At 43.5% G+C, this 17,585-nt stretch overlaps 4 protein-coding genes across 5 annotated transcripts in view; all 4 read left to right on the forward strand.

The window, feature by feature from the left end:
• Positions 1-17,585, forward strand: part of flrt1a (fibronectin leucine rich transmembrane protein 1a) — a 67,911-nt gene that overhangs the window by 36,878 nt on the left and 13,448 nt on the right. The window contains exons 1-2 of one of the 2 annotated variants that reach the window (XM_054754556.1): positions 7,297-7,404; positions 11,518-11,744. The gene's annotated coding sequence lies outside the window, so the exon portion shown is untranslated. Of the gene's footprint in view, positions 1-7,296; positions 7,405-11,517; positions 11,745-17,585 lie in introns of those variants that run through there. The other variant, XM_054754555.1, reaches the window with a different exon arrangement.
• Positions 1,675-4,295, forward strand: LOC129168841 (uncharacterized). The gene has a single exon (XM_054754553.1). The coding sequence runs from the start codon at positions 1,675-1,677 to the stop codon at positions 4,240-4,242; it is 2,568 nt and encodes an 855-aa protein (XP_054610528.1). The 3' UTR covers positions 4,243-4,295.
• Positions 4,298-7,088, forward strand: LOC129168842 (uncharacterized). Its single transcript, XM_054754554.1, has one exon. The coding sequence runs from the start codon at positions 4,468-4,470 to the stop codon at positions 7,033-7,035; it is 2,568 nt and encodes an 855-aa protein (XP_054610529.1). The 5' UTR covers positions 4,298-4,467; the 3' UTR covers positions 7,036-7,088.
• On the forward strand, positions 7,261-9,872 carry LOC129168840 (uncharacterized). Its single transcript, XM_054754552.1, has one exon. The coding sequence runs from the start codon at positions 7,261-7,263 to the stop codon at positions 9,826-9,828; it is 2,568 nt and encodes an 855-aa protein (XP_054610527.1). The 3' UTR covers positions 9,829-9,872.

Consider the following 17,585-nt stretch of genomic DNA (forward strand, 5'->3'; position numbering starts at 1 on the left):
ATCTGCAGCAGTCCAGATGGCAGACAAAAGAGTCAGTCTGAGTCAGCGCATTTCACTCGCGGCACATCTGCAGTTGCAGCTCCAGCTACCTGCGTGTGATTGACGGCCCTCGTTAATGGGAGGATTTCTGGGAGGAGAACAGCAGGTTAGTGTCAAGGTCAATCGGGAGGCGTTTGGCAGGAATCCAATTGGAGATTTCAGCGAGAAAATTGGAAATACGCAAGCGAGCCTGTGAGTCAGAGCGGCGAATCAAAAGGTCAATTTGGGTGCAAGGATCCGGGTGTCGTACAGCACCAAGAGGAGCACTCGTACTGATACGTGCACATGAAGTCCAAATCTTTCTTCACCATAAATAGTGCTTCACATTTTCATATAGTGCAAATAAATATTGCTATTTAATACCTGCTGCATTGCTTGTGTTGTTTGATGAGAGGTCATTCAAGTTTATGCTCAGTCAAGTCACTCACGTGTTATTTCGTGAAGACAACGTGTGCCTCACTAAGTCAACATCTATTCTTCTTTTATTCTTTTTGCAGATGAAAAACACGAATACTCGTGTCATATTAAACCCGTCCTCATTAAGGCTCTGGCAATGTTTATTGGGGGCTGGGTAGAAATGTTTACAGGCACCACGTGGCCGCTACATTTGACACTTCGTAAATGCTGAATTTTGGATAAACCACTTGTCTGGGACGCATCACTTCTACCAGACTGAGGTAGCCGGTGCCCTCCTGTATGCGCGAGTGTGCTGGGGGAGCAGCCTCAAGAAGAAGGACGCCACACTCTTGGACAACCTGGCGGGGAAGGCGGGCTCTGTCAATGGCACGGAACCGGACAGCCTGGCATCTGTGGCAGAGCGAAGGACACCGAGGAGGCTCCTTTCCACCATGGACAACCAGCATCATCTGCCAACAGTTTCAGTGGCAGATTACTATCACTGTCCTGCTCCACTGATAGAATGAGCAGACCATTCCTCCCCCACGCCATGTGGCTTTTCAACACAACAGAGGGGGGGCCATAAAACACACACAGGACTGATAACCTTATCTTGAATAATTATTATTAGGTATTATTATTATCCACTGTAAAGATGAGGAATGCAAAGAGCACTACATTGGGGAAACTAAGCAAATGCTCCAAAAAAGGCTTTATCAACATCGCAGGGACAATGCTAGTGGTCCTCAATCAGCAGTACATCTACACCTGAAAGCTACCAATCACTCTTTTCAGGACAGCGAGGTAAAGATTTTGGCCAAAGAAAACAGATGGTTTGAAAGAGGAGTAAAGGAAGCTATTTTTGTCAAACAACAGAACCCATCATTGAATCGGAATGGTGGTTTGAGGTTCAATTTGGACCCTGTGTTCAGCAGGTTACTGAGACCAAAACCCACAGCTCTTAGTCTTGCAAATGAGGTGAAGGCAGGGCCGAGCCAGAACAATAGATGCTAACAAGCCAGTATCAGAGTCGTTCATACCCAATTCAGGGAGCGACACTTCCCTTTTATCGTAGGTGTGAATAACAGGATAGGATTATACCACTGTAAAGATGAGGAATGCAGGCTTAGTGTAACGAACCAATAGGAGGAGGGTGTTGGCACACCAATTCCGCCCACTCTTACTGTATTTAAGGCCTAAGCTACCAGCACTTATTAGTTTGCTGACGAAGCTCTTCGGATGAGGAGCGAAACGTCCGACACCTTCTACACAGAAGTACAGATGACGTCTCAAGAAGCCTTTTCCTCGATGGACAACTCCTGTACGACTGAGAGCCTACACAGACGCATTGCGACCAACTTTGGGAGAGACATCCTTCTGCTGGTACGTAGCTTAGAAAAGGCCACTCTTAAATTAGCAGATTTAAGGAACCACCTCAGATTCAATCTTAGATGCAGGCAGAGTAGGTTAATCCCCAAATGCATGAGGCAAGCGTCCCTTGAGCAAGGACACTTGGCAAGGAAAATGCAACAAAACTACATCAGAAAAATACAGAATTTGAGAATTAGGAGACTTAACATAGAGATAAAAAATAAACAGTCTGAAGTAGAAACCTTCTATCAGAGATTGCAAACCAAGCTTACGCACGAAACCTATCAGGAGGTTTGTGAATTTACCAAATCAGGTTATATGAAGCACCATAGCAAAACCAAAGAAAGGCATAAAGGAAAATTCCAGAAACTTCTATTGGAAAATCGACCACAGCTTGTCGTAAACACTAAGGATGGGGGGAATCAGACCAATACTAAAGAAAATTGGATCAAAAATCTGTCAGACAGAAGCCTCTCGGAGACAGAGAAGGCAGTATTAACCAAGGGTCTCAACTTCTCAGTGACTCCTAAAACGATACCCACAGTAGACTATATCACAGCAGCTGAATCGGCCATCAGGAACAATAACCTTTCTAGAACAGAGGCAGGGGACCTTCGTCTGAGAATATCGGCCCTTCTCAGTAGTGCCAAACCACCACCGTCCAATATCACGTTAGGTGAGAGGAAAGCATTAGCGGCTCTGCAGAAAGATGAGAGCATCACCATCTTACCAGCTGATAAGGGCAGATGCACAGTGGTTCTCAACACATTGGACTACGAAGAAAAAATAACAAGTCTAATTAGTGATGCCAGCACATATGAGCAACTTAAAAGGGACCCATCCAGCAGGTATAAGAAAGAAATCATACACTGTCTCCAAAAGTTAGAGAAGGAAGAACTAATTGACAGACAGATGTATCATAGGTTATACCCTGGGGAGGCTACACCATGTATCTATGGCCTTCCAAAAATCCACAAGGAAGGGTTTCCCCTCAGACCCATTGTCTGTAGCATTGACTCTACCACGTACAATGTAGCGAAATATGTAAAAACAGTCTTATCCCCATTGGTAGGCAACACTGATCATCATATAGAGAACACAAAAGGGTTTGTGGCGAGCATCAAAGACCTCAGATTGGAGCCAGAGGAAACTTTGGTGTCTTATGATGTGACTTCACTTTTCACATCTGTCCCCACCTCAGCAGCAGTCTCGGTGGTGAGGAAGAGACTGCTCGAGGACTCAACTCTGCATCGGAGAACAAAACTTAGTGCTGACCACATCTGCCAATTACTGGAAATTTGCCTTAACACCACATATTTTCAGTTTAGAGGGAAATTCTACAGACAAATTCATGGTTGTGCTATGGGCTCACCAGTCTCACCCATAGTGGCGAATCTGTACATGGAAGAGATGGAGAAACAGGCTCTCACATCCTTCTCAGGGACAAAACCAAGGCACTGGTTTAGATACGTGGATGACACCTTTGTCATAATCAAAAAACAAGAAATTCAGTCTTTCACAGATCACATCAATGCGGTGGACACCAATATCAAATTTACTCGCGAGGACACTAAAGAAAACCAACTAGCCTTCTTAGACTGCAAGGTAATTATAGGAAAGGACAGACAGCTACTTACAGAGGTCTTTAGAAAGGCCACACACACTGACCAATACCTGCTTTTTGAATCAAACCATCCACTACAACATAAACTAGGGGTTATTAGGACCCTCCAACATAGAGCGGAACAAATACCAACTAGTGCGGAGGGAAAGAAAAAGGAGACACAACATGTCCAGAGAGCGCTCTCAACCTGTGGGTACCCACGGTGGGCTTTTAACAAATGTCAAAAGAAGAGAGTAGGGAAAGAAACCCAAAAGCCCACAGAAGCTAAAAGGAGAGGAGTGGTAGTCCCTTATGTAGCGGGGGTCTCCGAAAAACTCCAGAGGATCTTATGGCAACACAAAATTCCTACCTATTTCAAACCAGTAAATACCCTGAGACAAAAATTAGTGCATCCTAAAGACAAGGCTCCAAACCAGAAACAGAGCAATGTGGTCTATTCCATCCACTGTAAAGATGAGGAATGCAAAGAGCACTACATTGGGGAAACTAAGCAAATGCTCCAAAAAAGGCTTTATCAACATCGCAGGGACAATGCTAGTGGTCCTCAATCAGCAGTACATCTACACCTGAAAGCTACCAATCACTCTTTTCAGGACAGCGAGGTAAAGATTTTGGCCAAAGAAAACAGATGGTTTGAAAGAGGAGTAAAGGAAGCTATTTTTGTCAAACAACAGAACCCATCATTGAATCGGAATGGTGGTTTGAGGTTCAATTTGGACCCTGTGTTCAGCAGGTTACTGAGACCAAAACCCACAGCTCTTAGTCTTGCAAATGAGGTGAAGGCAGGGCCGAGCCAGAACAATAGATGCTAACAAGCCAGTATCAGAGTCGTTCATACCCAATTCAGGGAGCGACACTTCCCTTTTATCGTAGGTGTGAATAACAGGATAGGATTATACCACTGTAAAGATGAGGAATGCAGGCTTAGTGTAACGAACCAATAGGAGGAGGGTGTTGGCACACCAATTCCGCCCACTCTTACTGTATTTAAGGCCTAAGCTACCAGCACTTATTAGTTTGCTGACGAAGCTCTTCGGATGAGGAGCGAAACGTCCGACACCTTCTACACAGAAGTACAGATGACGTCTCAAGAAGCCTTTTCCTCGATGGACAACTCCTGTACGACTGAGAGCCTACACAGACGCATTGCGACCAACTTTGGGAGAGACATCCTTCTGCTGGTACGTAGCTTAGAAAAGGCCACTCTTAAATTAGCAGATTTAAGGAACCACCTCAGATTCAATCTTAGATGCAGGCAGAGTAGGTTAATCCCCAAATGCATGAGGCAAGCGTCCCTTGAGCAAGGACACTTGGCAAGGAAAATGCAACAAAACTACATCAGAAAAATACAGAATTTGAGAATTAGGAGACTTAACATAGAGATAAAAAATAAACAGTCTGAAGTAGAAACCTTCTATCAGAGATTGCAAACCAAGCTTACGCACGAAACCTATCAGGAGGTTTGTGAATTTACCAAATCAGGTTATATGAAGCACCATAGCAAAACCAAAGAAAGGCATAAAGGAAAATTCCAGAAACTTCTATTGGAAAATCGACCACAGCTTGTCGTAAACACTAAGGATGGGGGGAATCAGACCAATACTAAAGAAAATTGGATCAAAAATCTGTCAGACAGAAGCCTCTCGGAGACAGAGAAGGCAGTATTAACCAAGGGTCTCAACTTCTCAGTGACTCCTAAAACGATACCCACAGTAGACTATATCACAGCAGCTGAATCGGCCATCAGGAACAATAACCTTTCTAGAACAGAGGCAGGGGACCTTCGTCTGAGAATATCGGCCCTTCTCAGTAGTGCCAAACCACCACCGTCCAATATCACGTTAGGTGAGAGGAAAGCATTAGCGGCTCTGCAGAAAGATGAGAGCATCACCATCTTACCAGCTGATAAGGGCAGATGCACAGTGGTTCTCAACACATTGGACTACGAAGAAAAAATAACAAGTCTAATTAGTGATGCCAGCACATATGAGCAACTTAAAAGGGACCCATCCAGCAGGTATAAGAAAGAAATCATACACTGTCTCCAAAAGTTAGAGAAGGAAGAACTAATTGACAGACAGATGTATCATAGGTTATACCCTGGGGAGGCTACACCATGTATCTATGGCCTTCCAAAAATCCACAAGGAAGGGTTTCCCCTCAGACCCATTGTCTGTAGCATTGACTCTACCACGTACAATGTAGCGAAATATGTAAAAACAGTCTTATCCCCATTGGTAGGCAACACTGATCATCATATAGAGAACACAAAAGGGTTTGTGGCGAGCATCAAAGACCTCAGATTGGAGCCAGAGGAAACTTTGGTGTCTTATGATGTGACTTCACTTTTCACATCTGTCCCCACCTCAGCAGCAGTCTCGGTGGTGAGGAAGAGACTGCTCGAGGACTCAACTCTGCATCGGAGAACAAAACTTAGTGCTGACCACATCTGCCAATTACTGGAAATTTGCCTTAACACCACATATTTTCAGTTTAGAGGGAAATTCTACAGACAAATTCATGGTTGTGCTATGGGCTCACCAGTCTCACCCATAGTGGCGAATCTGTACATGGAAGAGATGGAGAAACAGGCTCTCACATCCTTCTCAGGGACAAAACCAAGGCACTGGTTTAGATACGTGGATGACACCTTTGTCATAATCAAAAAACAAGAAATTCAGTCTTTCACAGATCACATCAATGCGGTGGACACCAATATCAAATTTACTCGCGAGGACACTAAAGAAAACCAACTAGCCTTCTTAGACTGCAAGGTAATTATAGGAAAGGACAGACAGCTACTTACAGAGGTCTTTAGAAAGGCCACACACACTGACCAATACCTGCTTTTTGAATCAAACCATCCACTACAACATAAACTAGGGGTTATTAGGACCCTCCAACATAGAGCGGAACAAATACCAACTAGTGCGGAGGGAAAGAAAAAGGAGACACAACATGTCCAGAGAGCGCTCTCAACCTGTGGGTACCCACGGTGGGCTTTTAACAAATGTCAAAAGAAGAGAGTAGGGAAAGAAACCCAAAAGCCCACAGAAGCTAAAAGGAGAGGAGTGGTAGTCCCTTATGTAGCGGGGGTCTCCGAAAAACTCCAGAGGATCTTATGGCAACACAAAATTCCTACCTATTTCAAACCAGTAAATACCCTGAGACAAAAATTAGTGCATCCTAAAGACAAGGCTCCAAACCAGAAACAGAGCAATGTGGTCTATTCCATCCACTGTAAAGATGAGGAATGCAAAGAGCACTACATTGGGGAAACTAAGCAAATGCTCCAAAAAAGGCTTTATCAACATCGCAGGGACAATGCTAGTGGTCCTCAATCAGCAGTACATCTACACCTGAAAGCTACCAATCACTCTTTTCAGGACAGCGAGGTAAAGATTTTGGCCAAAGAAAACAGATGGTTTGAAAGAGGAGTAAAGGAAGCTATTTTTGTCAAACAACAGAACCCATCATTGAATCGGAATGGTGGTTTGAGGTTCAATTTGGACCCTGTGTTCAGCAGGTTACTGAGACCAAAACCCACAGCTCTTAGTCTTGCAAATGAGGTGAAGGCAGGGCCGAGCCAGAACAATAGATGCTAACAAGCCAGTATCAGAGTCGTTCATACCCAATTCAGGGAGCGACACTTCCCTTTTATCGTAGGTGTGAATAACAGGATAGGATTATACCACTGTAAAGATGAGGAATGCAGGCTTAGTGTAACGAACCAATAGGAGGAGGGTGTTGGCACACCAATTCCGCCCACTCTTACTGTATTTAAGGCCTAAGCTACCAGCACTTATTAGTTTGCTGACGAAGCTCTTCGGATGAGGAGCGAAACGTCCGACACCTTCTACACAGAAGTACAGATGACGTCTCAAGAAGCCTTTTCCTCGATGGACAACTCCTGTACGACTGAGAGCCTACACAGACGCATTGCGACCAACTTTGGGAGAGACATCCTTCTGCTGGTACGTAGCTTAGAAAAGGCCACTCTTAAATTAGCAGATTTAAGGAACCACCTCAGATTCAATCTTAGATGCAGGCAGAGTAGGTTAATCCCCAAATGCATGAGGCAAGCGTCCCTTGAGCAAGGACACTTGGCAAGGAAAATGCAACAAAACTACATCAGAAAAATACAGAATTTGAGAATTAGGAGACTTAACATAGAGATAAAAAATAAACAGTCTGAAGTAGAAACCTTCTATCAGAGATTGCAAACCAAGCTTACGCACGAAACCTATCAGGAGGTTTGTGAATTTACCAAATCAGGTTATATGAAGCACCATAGCAAAACCAAAGAAAGGCATAAAGGAAAATTCCAGAAACTTCTATTGGAAAATCGACCACAGCTTGTCGTAAACACTAAGGATGGGGGGAATCAGACCAATACTAAAGAAAATTGGATCAAAAATCTGTCAGACAGAAGCCTCTCGGAGACAGAGAAGGCAGTATTAACCAAGGGTCTCAACTTCTCAGTGACTCCTAAAACGATACCCACAGTAGACTATATCACAGCAGCTGAATCGGCCATCAGGAACAATAACCTTTCTAGAACAGAGGCAGGGGACCTTCGTCTGAGAATATCGGCCCTTCTCAGTAGTGCCAAACCACCACCGTCCAATATCACGTTAGGTGAGAGGAAAGCATTAGCGGCTCTGCAGAAAGATGAGAGCATCACCATCTTACCAGCTGATAAGGGCAGATGCACAGTGGTTCTCAACACATTGGACTACGAAGAAAAAATAACAAGTCTAATTAGTGATGCCAGCACATATGAGCAACTTAAAAGGGACCCATCCAGCAGGTATAAGAAAGAAATCATACACTGTCTCCAAAAGTTAGAGAAGGAAGAACTAATTGACAGACAGATGTATCATAGGTTATACCCTGGGGAGGCTACACCATGTATCTATGGCCTTCCAAAAATCCACAAGGAAGGGTTTCCCCTCAGACCCATTGTCTGTAGCATTGACTCTACCACGTACAATGTAGCGAAATATGTAAAAACAGTCTTATCCCCATTGGTAGGCAACACTGATCATCATATAGAGAACACAAAAGGGTTTGTGGCGAGCATCAAAGACCTCAGATTGGAGCCAGAGGAAACTTTGGTGTCTTATGATGTGACTTCACTTTTCACATCTGTCCCCACCTCAGCAGCAGTCTCGGTGGTGAGGAAGAGACTGCTCGAGGACTCAACTCTGCATCGGAGAACAAAACTTAGTGCTGACCACATCTGCCAATTACTGGAAATTTGCCTTAACACCACATATTTTCAGTTTAGAGGGAAATTCTACAGACAAATTCATGGTTGTGCTATGGGCTCACCAGTCTCACCCATAGTGGCGAATCTGTACATGGAAGAGATGGAGAAACAGGCTCTCACATCCTTCTCAGGGACAAAACCAAGGCACTGGTTTAGATACGTGGATGACACCTTTGTCATAATCAAAAAACAAGAAATTCAGTCTTTCACAGATCACATCAATGCGGTGGACACCAATATCAAATTTACTCGCGAGGACACTAAAGAAAACCAACTAGCCTTCTTAGACTGCAAGGTAATTATAGGAAAGGACAGACAGCTACTTACAGAGGTCTTTAGAAAGGCCACACACACTGACCAATACCTGCTTTTTGAATCAAACCATCCACTACAACATAAACTAGGGGTTATTAGGACCCTCCAACATAGAGCGGAACAAATACCAACTAGTGCGGAGGGAAAGAAAAAGGAGACACAACATGTCCAGAGAGCGCTCTCAACCTGTGGGTACCCACGGTGGGCTTTTAACAAATGTCAAAAGAAGAGAGTAGGGAAAGAAACCCAAAAGCCCACAGAAGCTAAAAGGAGAGGAGTGGTAGTCCCTTATGTAGCGGGGGTCTCCGAAAAACTCCAGAGGATCTTATGGCAACACAAAATTCCTACCTATTTCAAACCAGTAAATACCCTGAGACAAAAATTAGTGCATCCTAAAGACAAGGCTCCAAACCAGAAACAGAGCAATGTGGTCTATTCCATCCACTGTAAAGATGAGGAATGCAAAGAGCACTACATTGGGGAAACTAAGCAAATGCTCCAAAAAAGGCTTTATCAACATCGCAGGGACAATGCTAGTGGTCCTCAATCAGCAGTACATCTACACCTGAAAGCTACCAATCACTCTTTTCAGGACAGCGAGGTAAAGATTTTGGCCAAAGAAAACAGATGGTTTGAAAGAGGAGTAAAGGAAGCTATTTTTGTCAAACAACAGAACCCATCATTGAATCGGAATGGTGGTTTGAGGTTCAATTTGGACCCTGTGTTCAGCAGGTTACTGAGACCAAAACCCACAGCTCTTAGTCTTGCAAATGAGGTGAAGGCAGGGCCGAGCCAGAACAATAGATGCTAACAAGCCAGTATCAGAGTCGTTCATACCCAATTCAGGGAGCGACACTTCCCTTTTATCGTAGGTGTGAATAACAGGATAGGATTATACCACTGTAAAGATGAGGAATGCAGGCTTAGTGTAACGAACCAATAGGAGGAGGGTGTTGGCACACCAATTCCGCCCACTCTTACTGTATTTAAGGCCTAAGCTACCAGCACTTATTAGTTTGCTGACGAAGCTCTTCGGATGAGGAGCGAAACGTCCGACACCTTCTACACAGAAGTACAGATGACGTCTCAAGAAGCCTTTTCCTCGATAGGTATTATTATTATTTATTATTAGGTATTATTGCACTACAAATTGGAAGTGAACTGCTACGTATTATTTACTTATGTATTTATTCTTATTCTATTTTTTATGTTTTTCTTTTCTTATGTCTCCTGTTTTTGGAGAGCTGCTGAAAACGTGCATTTCTCTTGGAGATTAATAAAGTATCTATCATCTATCTATCTATCTATCTATCTGTCTATCTATCTATCTATCTATCTATCTATCTATCTGTATCTATCTATCTATCTATCTAGCTAGCTATCTATCTATCTATCTATCTATCTATCTATCTATCTAGCTATCTATCTATCTGTATCTATCTATCTATCTATCTAGCTATCTATCTATCTATCTATCTATCTATCTATCTATCTATCTATCTATCTATCTATCTATCTATCTAGCTATCTATCTATCTATCTATCTATCTATCTATCTATCTATCTATCTATCTGTCTATCTATCTATCTATCTATCTATCTATCTATCTATCTATCTATCTATCTATCTATCTATCTGTATCTATCTATCTATCTATCTAGCTATCTATCTATCTATCTATCTATCTATCTATCTATCTATCTATCTATCTATCTATCTGTATCTATCTATCTATCTATCTATCTATCTATCTATCTATCTATCTATCTGTATCTATCTATCTATCTGTCTATCTATCTATCTATCTATCTATCTATCTATCTATCTATCTATCTATCTATCTGTATCTATCTATCTATCTATCTATCTGTCTGTCTGTCTGTCTGTCTGTCTGTCTGTCTTGTTATGGATGTCATTAGTTTGTGCGAGGGTGCGTCCTACAGTATGTGACAGACTGAGAAGGATGCATGATTTGTACAAAAGCAGTTTTGAGGTCAAAGGCCAACTCTTTGAGTCAGGTTTGGTTGGTGAAAGACTTTGATATATCACACTCTTGCAGCAATATAGTCTTGAAAGTGTCTGTTTGATCTCCCTTTGAGGGATTTAATGAAGAGGCTTTCATCAACTGAGCAGAGATGAAAACCGCACATATTTGATGCAAAATCAAATGAATTTGAAAGTGGCTTGACAGTTTATTTTTGTAATTGGTGTTAAAACACACATAAATTCAATCAGAATTATGAGCGTTTTTGATTGCACATTGGATTTATTTCAAGGGACTGTAATGAAAGTTGAAGAATCAATCACGTAATCCTCCCAAAAAAACAGGAAGACTTAAAAAGTGGTTTGCTGAAAATGACACGTGCCGCAGTGAACTTGACGGAGAGATCAGTAATGCCGTTACAGTTTCATTCCACAATGTGACATCCTGACACTTGATTCACATTGGCGGTCAGCTGTGATCCCGGCTCATTCTATCTGCCATCGCTTTCTCCACAGACAGCCCATGTGACACCGGCGCTGGCATCTCATTGACACAGAAAACGGAAAATAAAAAGCCTCCAGAGAGCTTCTGCGGCTGATGGTGGCAACACACGTCCACACCACAAGCCCGCGCATCACGCCTCATGGACGACGTGTCGACAGGCGCTGGAGAAGTTCAAGCTGGCACACTTTAAAGAACTGCGTCGGGGGGGAGGAACAGGGCAAATGGCACTGACAAAAAGGTGAGATTCCTTTTTTCCCCTCAATTGTATGAATTGCTTTTAATGTCAACTTTTGTGTACGTCTGCATTATCAAAGGTCCCAATTAGGTACGCCCCCACACCCTTGCGATGTACCGATATTATGTGTCTAGAATAATGGCACTGAGAGATGTCACTTTAATGTTAATGTGCTGCTGACACCAGACATGCTAAATAACTAAAAATAACTCTTTCACTGCCTAAAGATCTTTATAAGGGCACGTTTTGGAAACAGCTCTTGTACAACAAGTGAGTAGAGCGCATTTGTGACCATAAAGGAAAAAGTCACAGGCGTCTCCAACACTGATTATTTCCAGAATGGTCCTGAACTGAAATGAAAGGGGTTTGTGATCAGCGTTTGTGTGTTTTGCCTCGTGTTCAAAACAACAATGATGGCATCCAGTCTCCGTCATGTACTGTTTATCGGAATCTCCTAGCAGCTCATCCCCCCTCGTGATATTGCTACATGATTGGCTGCGCCTTTGATTGTTCTATTTTTTTACTAACAAATTGATAACTTGCTTTGAAACGAGAAGCGAAGTGAGGATGTCAAGGTGACAAGCAGGCATTCGAGTATTTACTTTTGGTAATCCATCATGGACAACACCTCTCACCCGCTACATGACACTGTGGGTTCCCTTAGCAGCTCCTTCAGCAGCAGACTGTTACACCCACGGTGTAAGAAGGAGAGGTTCCGCAGGTCCTTCATACCGACCGCTGTCAGGCTCTACAACACCTGCACCACCTGAACCATGTTGTAGTCACTATGTATTCTTTACTTGCGTATCTTGCTTGCTGCTGTAACAAGTGGATTTCCCTGCTGTGGGATAAATAAAGTACATACATACATAACAACTAACGCTTGAAATATCTGCCTATGATCAGATAATATTCAACTTTTCTTGTCAAAATGAAAGAAGAAATACATTTATTGGGGGGCCACATCAGGTCCCCAGGCCTCGAGTTTGACACACGTGTCGTAGAGTGCCGATGGTTGCTACAGACGTCACCACATTTCTTGGATATTTCAACGTCGGTTCCATATCTCAGTCCAGCTTCAGCACGTCAGCATTTCACTTCATCTTGTACTTCCTGTTTTGAATCCAATTTACCGAGACTGTGGGGTTAAAGTGCGTAATGCAGACGACGGCTGATGCAGGAGAAGCCCCCGTGCTGTGAAGAGCACGCTGCCGATGAGCTAAAGCCTGCTTATGTGTTTATTAAGCCACCGCTGTCTCAATCACAGTGCGCGCAATCATCTCCAACAAGCGCCAAGATAATATTTATCTGGTCGTTAGTATAAGCCGTGTGCATGCAGTGGTTATCTGGAAACAACAACATTCAACCCAGCACACAAAAAAAATGAGGTTTCTGCAAATGTGCTTGCATTAGTTTCATTGATTTAATGACCGCGCCATTCATTCTCCATGTCACATTACTGCCGTCGCTTCCATTTGGATGACATTTGATTAGACAGAAGGGGATTGGAACTGGCCGCGATTTGCCAGCATTTATTGTCTCGGCCGCTCAAGAGACGCCATTTGTTCTCCTTAAGAATTCAGCTTGGAAGACGTACAGACTGTTTGAAATGGGATCAAGTAAATGCTGCATTTAGTGTGAGTTGACATAAAGACAGAACATCTCTTTGTAGACTCAAAAGAAATGAAGACTGAAGAAATGAACCAGAAAACATTTTTGATTTTTCCCAAATGAAATACAAGTGGCAAACAGATTGAAGTACAAGAGGACACGGCGCTGCTTCTGTGAGGGCTTTGTGAATTTATGTAAGACGCAGAGAAAGCCTGCGTCTTCTCAGATGCGTCATCACTCCCACAAGCTCGGATAGAAAGACTCTGGACCGGAACTTTCGACAGCACTGGCGACTAAAAGTGGTTTGGAAAGGCACGTTTGTTTCAGAGGTGCAGTCGTCCCTCGTTTATCACGGTTAATTGGTTCCAGACCCGACCGTGAAGTAGGATGCCTTGTTTATACATTGAATATTTTTCTAGAATTCCAGTTTATGAGAATATAGCTTTAAAAAGAGGAAAACAGCGTGCGTTTACCGGTACTTTGCGGTACTTGATGGAGCTGTCATCAGACCGAGCTTTTTTTAGGAGTGTCATGGCGGCGGTCCTGTGCAGCATTAAATTCACAAGAGAAGAAGACGAAGCCAGAGGGAGGGGGCAATGTTTACACCAACAAGGAGACAAACTAAAGCTGCAGAATCTGAAAAAAGTCATTTGTTAAAAGTGTATGGATAGAATAAAAACATACAGTCCAGGCCAAACGTTTGGACACACTTCTCATTCATGCGTTTTCTTTATTTTCAGTCCTGTTTACATCGTAGACTCTCAAAAGTATGAAGGAACACACGTGGAATGACGTAGTGTGAAAGAACTGTAAATATGTCTTATATTTTTGATTCCTCAAAGCAGCTTTTCTGATGTGCCATGAGGTCGTTGCCTGAAATGCTTTTCACGTCACAGCCGTGCCTCGTCAGGGCTACTTGGTGGACTTTCTTGCCTTATTAACGGGCTTGGGACCATCAGTTGTGTTGTGTGTCCAAACGTTGTTTAATAAATGTCACAATGTTGTCGAAGAAGATACTTTAAACACGTCACACGACGCCTGGACGTGTGTACAAACACCAAAACGTCATGTTTGTATTCACAAATGGACGATGCACTGAGACGAGTGAAACCAAAAAACAATACAAGCAGTTGATGTTTGCTAAATACAAGGCAGAAGAGTCTTGAACTTGCTTTATTATGCTTGCCTCCATCTTATTTATTTATGATTACATTGATGATTATACTTATTGTTCTGTGAATAATATTCCATGGAATACAGGAAGTGAATAATATGTACTGTGGAACGGTGGGGGGGTAGGATTAAATATTGTGAAATGATTCATGAGATGTATTCCAGTGTAACCTGCATGCATGTTCAAATAAAATGAAACCAAAGCAAATGAATTCAAATAGACTGACAATCATACGTGTGTATTTAGTTAGACAGTGGCTGACACAGCAGCTACAATCTCCAAGCTAGACATAATTAGTGTCCCCATTAAACAGCACTGCTCTCTAAAATCCACACATTAAAGTTGCACATGACTTACAGACACAGTCTCCAAGGCAGAAGCGTTGAGTTAGTGCAAGGTTCCACTGTGCACATAATGATGCCGTATGCTCATTCCCATGTAAGATTTGTTCTTCCCTCTGTACACAAAGCTGGGGCATCTTGCAGAGAAGTCGGCCCTCTTCAAAGGGATTTACCTTTAATCTGGCTGTGCCTGGGAAGCAACCCTGACGCATAAGAATTGACGGGCAGCAGCAGAGGAGCAGGCATTGAATTGGAGCAGGTGGCTCTGCTGACAGAACATGCTACAACGTTGCAAAGTTAAAACACTGTCAAAGTGTTCTTGAGCTGAATACCGAGTCACTTAAGGGCTCTCTGCAAGCTGCACGCCCACCAGGAAGCAACCCCCCCAAACACGAAACACCACTCATGAAGAGCACTCTATATTTCTCTTTCGCCTCACCTTTGCTCCCGCTATTGAAACTTAGCTGAGCCCCGCTGTGATATCAGTTGTACATTTCTGGCGCTGAGTTTCCAACTCAATGCCATTTTTATTTCTAACATTTGAATAAAACATGATCATCAGCATGATCATCATCATGAGGCTGACTATTTGAGATGGCTTGAACTCCTCCCTGCGTGCTCCATGTGAATTGACATCCTATCACATGACCATTTATGTTCATGGGAATGGAAAAAGGTTCAATATATGTCGTTTCATCCTATTCATATCACATCATTTGTTTAAAATGGCTTCAAACTGACAAGTTTGAAGTGTATCATCCATTTCCATGTCATCCACAGCTACACATCAAGGTCTAATTCAAAACAATGACTGGCATTCATTTTAGTGGTCGATTATCGGCTCGGCCAATAATTGGGGCCGGTATTTGGAATTTTGACATATAATCGTTATCCGACGGGCCGATATCAAGAAATCGATTTAAAACTGGGTTATTTCAGCTCAGACGCAGCCACACCTCTCTCTCTCTCCTGCCTGCTGCGACGTCTGTCTCCAGCGTTGCTCCACCCACGGCGCCATCTGATTGGTTAAGCAAGCCAAAGCACGCATTTGAGGCACAGTCACCCGTAGTCGACATCACGTGACCAGAAGTGAGCTGTGACGTAATATCGGAATATTTCAACAGACGTGATTCACCCCGGTCCACATTCTCCTGATATTTTCTCGTCTTTTTCTCCAAAATGACTCATGGAAGTAATCCCACTTCATCGTAAGTCTACACGAGCCTTGGAAAGCGGAAGATGATGAACTTAGGCGCATGCGTCTTTCTTCTTCTATGGTTTGGTGTGTTTACGGCGCCACACGTAGGTGTGCTTTGTGTATTACATCACCCAGTCATCCCTCCCGTCTGGATGCAACTATTTACTAATCTGGCAAACCCAAGAACGTTCTCGTGTGGACAGAACCAACGTGTCCTGGGTCTTCCCCGAGTCCTACTAACGGTCGGACGTGCCCCGAGCACCTCCCCAGGGAGGCATCCTGAGCAGATGCCCGAGGAGCAGCGTTTCTACTCCGACTATGAAAGCGCTTCTCACCTTAACTCTAAGGGGGAGCCCAGCCACCTGAAGGAGAAAACTCATTTCGGCCACTTGTACCCGCCATCTTGTCCTTACGGTCACTAAGCTCATGAGCATGAGGGTAGGAACGTAGGTGGGGGGTAAATTGAATGCTTTGCCTTTTGACTCAGGTCCCTCTTCACCCAACGGACCGATGCAGGGTCGGGATATTTGAATATAATGAGAGAAAATGAAGGCTTTGATCATGCTGATGTGAGGATGTGAGCTCAGTGTTATTTGAGCCCATTTTCTAGCCTCCAAGTACAGTAGACGTTTGCAGAACAGCTACACTATTATAGAAAATAACACACGCACACACGCAAAGACAAATTTGCAGCCATGCTTCCCTGGCTTTTCATGCTTTCTCATCTCAGATGGCTTGATTTATTTGTGTCACCACCATAACTGCCATGTTTTCTGTCCTCCTGTCCTCATGTCCAATCTCTCCATCTACAACAAGATACATAAACATTGCATGTAAGATCAGCTGCGGGGTTGCTATTATCTTTTCCCTGCTGTCAGTAAAGTGGATCTGCTGCTACATCTGCTGCCCCTCCAGTCATCCAAAATCCCAGTCCCTTGATTGCCCCTTCCTATCTCTCTGTGGGGGTCTTAATGGAGACATGGGACTCAGAGGTCCTCACTTTAAGCTTCTTTGTGTCACTCTCCCCATCCTTGCCTTTTTTTCCTCATTTGTAAATTGATCCAGTGTTGGGTTCCTGTATTAGATTGGTGGGGGGTGTCGTCGCGTGTCCTGTATTCTCCCCGAGGCGACTGTCTGTCTGCTAAGCACATTACCCCACGTCCCAGGATGCTTTGCTCCCCGTGTGCACAGAGAAGAGCCTTCCACATTGTCCACATATGGGTCAATGTCCATCCCATGCATTTCACCCATAAACAAACACATACTGTACACACACACACACACACACACACACACACACACACAAAGGCAGTCTGACCTTACTGTCAAGCGTAAGCAGAAGCTCAACTTAGACAAACTTGAGATGTCATCTTTTTGCAACACATCATCACACAATCACTCTTCAATCAACTTCATCCCCACTCATCTCCTCTTTGACCAGAAAAGACCACTAAAGCTCCTCACGGCTCCAAATTCATTCTTTATCAGCTGGGATAGGCTCCAGCATACCCCCGTGACCC

Source organism: Dunckerocampus dactyliophorus, chromosome 16 (genome assembly GCF_027744805.1).
Source record: "Dunckerocampus dactyliophorus isolate RoL2022-P2 chromosome 16, RoL_Ddac_1.1, whole genome shotgun sequence".
NCBI classification, from domain to species: domain Eukaryota; kingdom Metazoa; phylum Chordata; class Actinopteri; order Syngnathiformes; family Syngnathidae; genus Dunckerocampus; species Dunckerocampus dactyliophorus.

Coding starts and splice junctions, on each gene's coding strand:
- LOC129168841 (XM_054754553.1), top strand. CDS start 1,675: ATGAGGAGCGAAACGTCCGACACCTTCTACACAGAAGTACAGATGACG.
- LOC129168842 (XM_054754554.1), top strand. CDS start 4,468: ATGAGGAGCGAAACGTCCGACACCTTCTACACAGAAGTACAGATGACG.
- LOC129168840 (XM_054754552.1), top strand. CDS start 7,261: ATGAGGAGCGAAACGTCCGACACCTTCTACACAGAAGTACAGATGACG.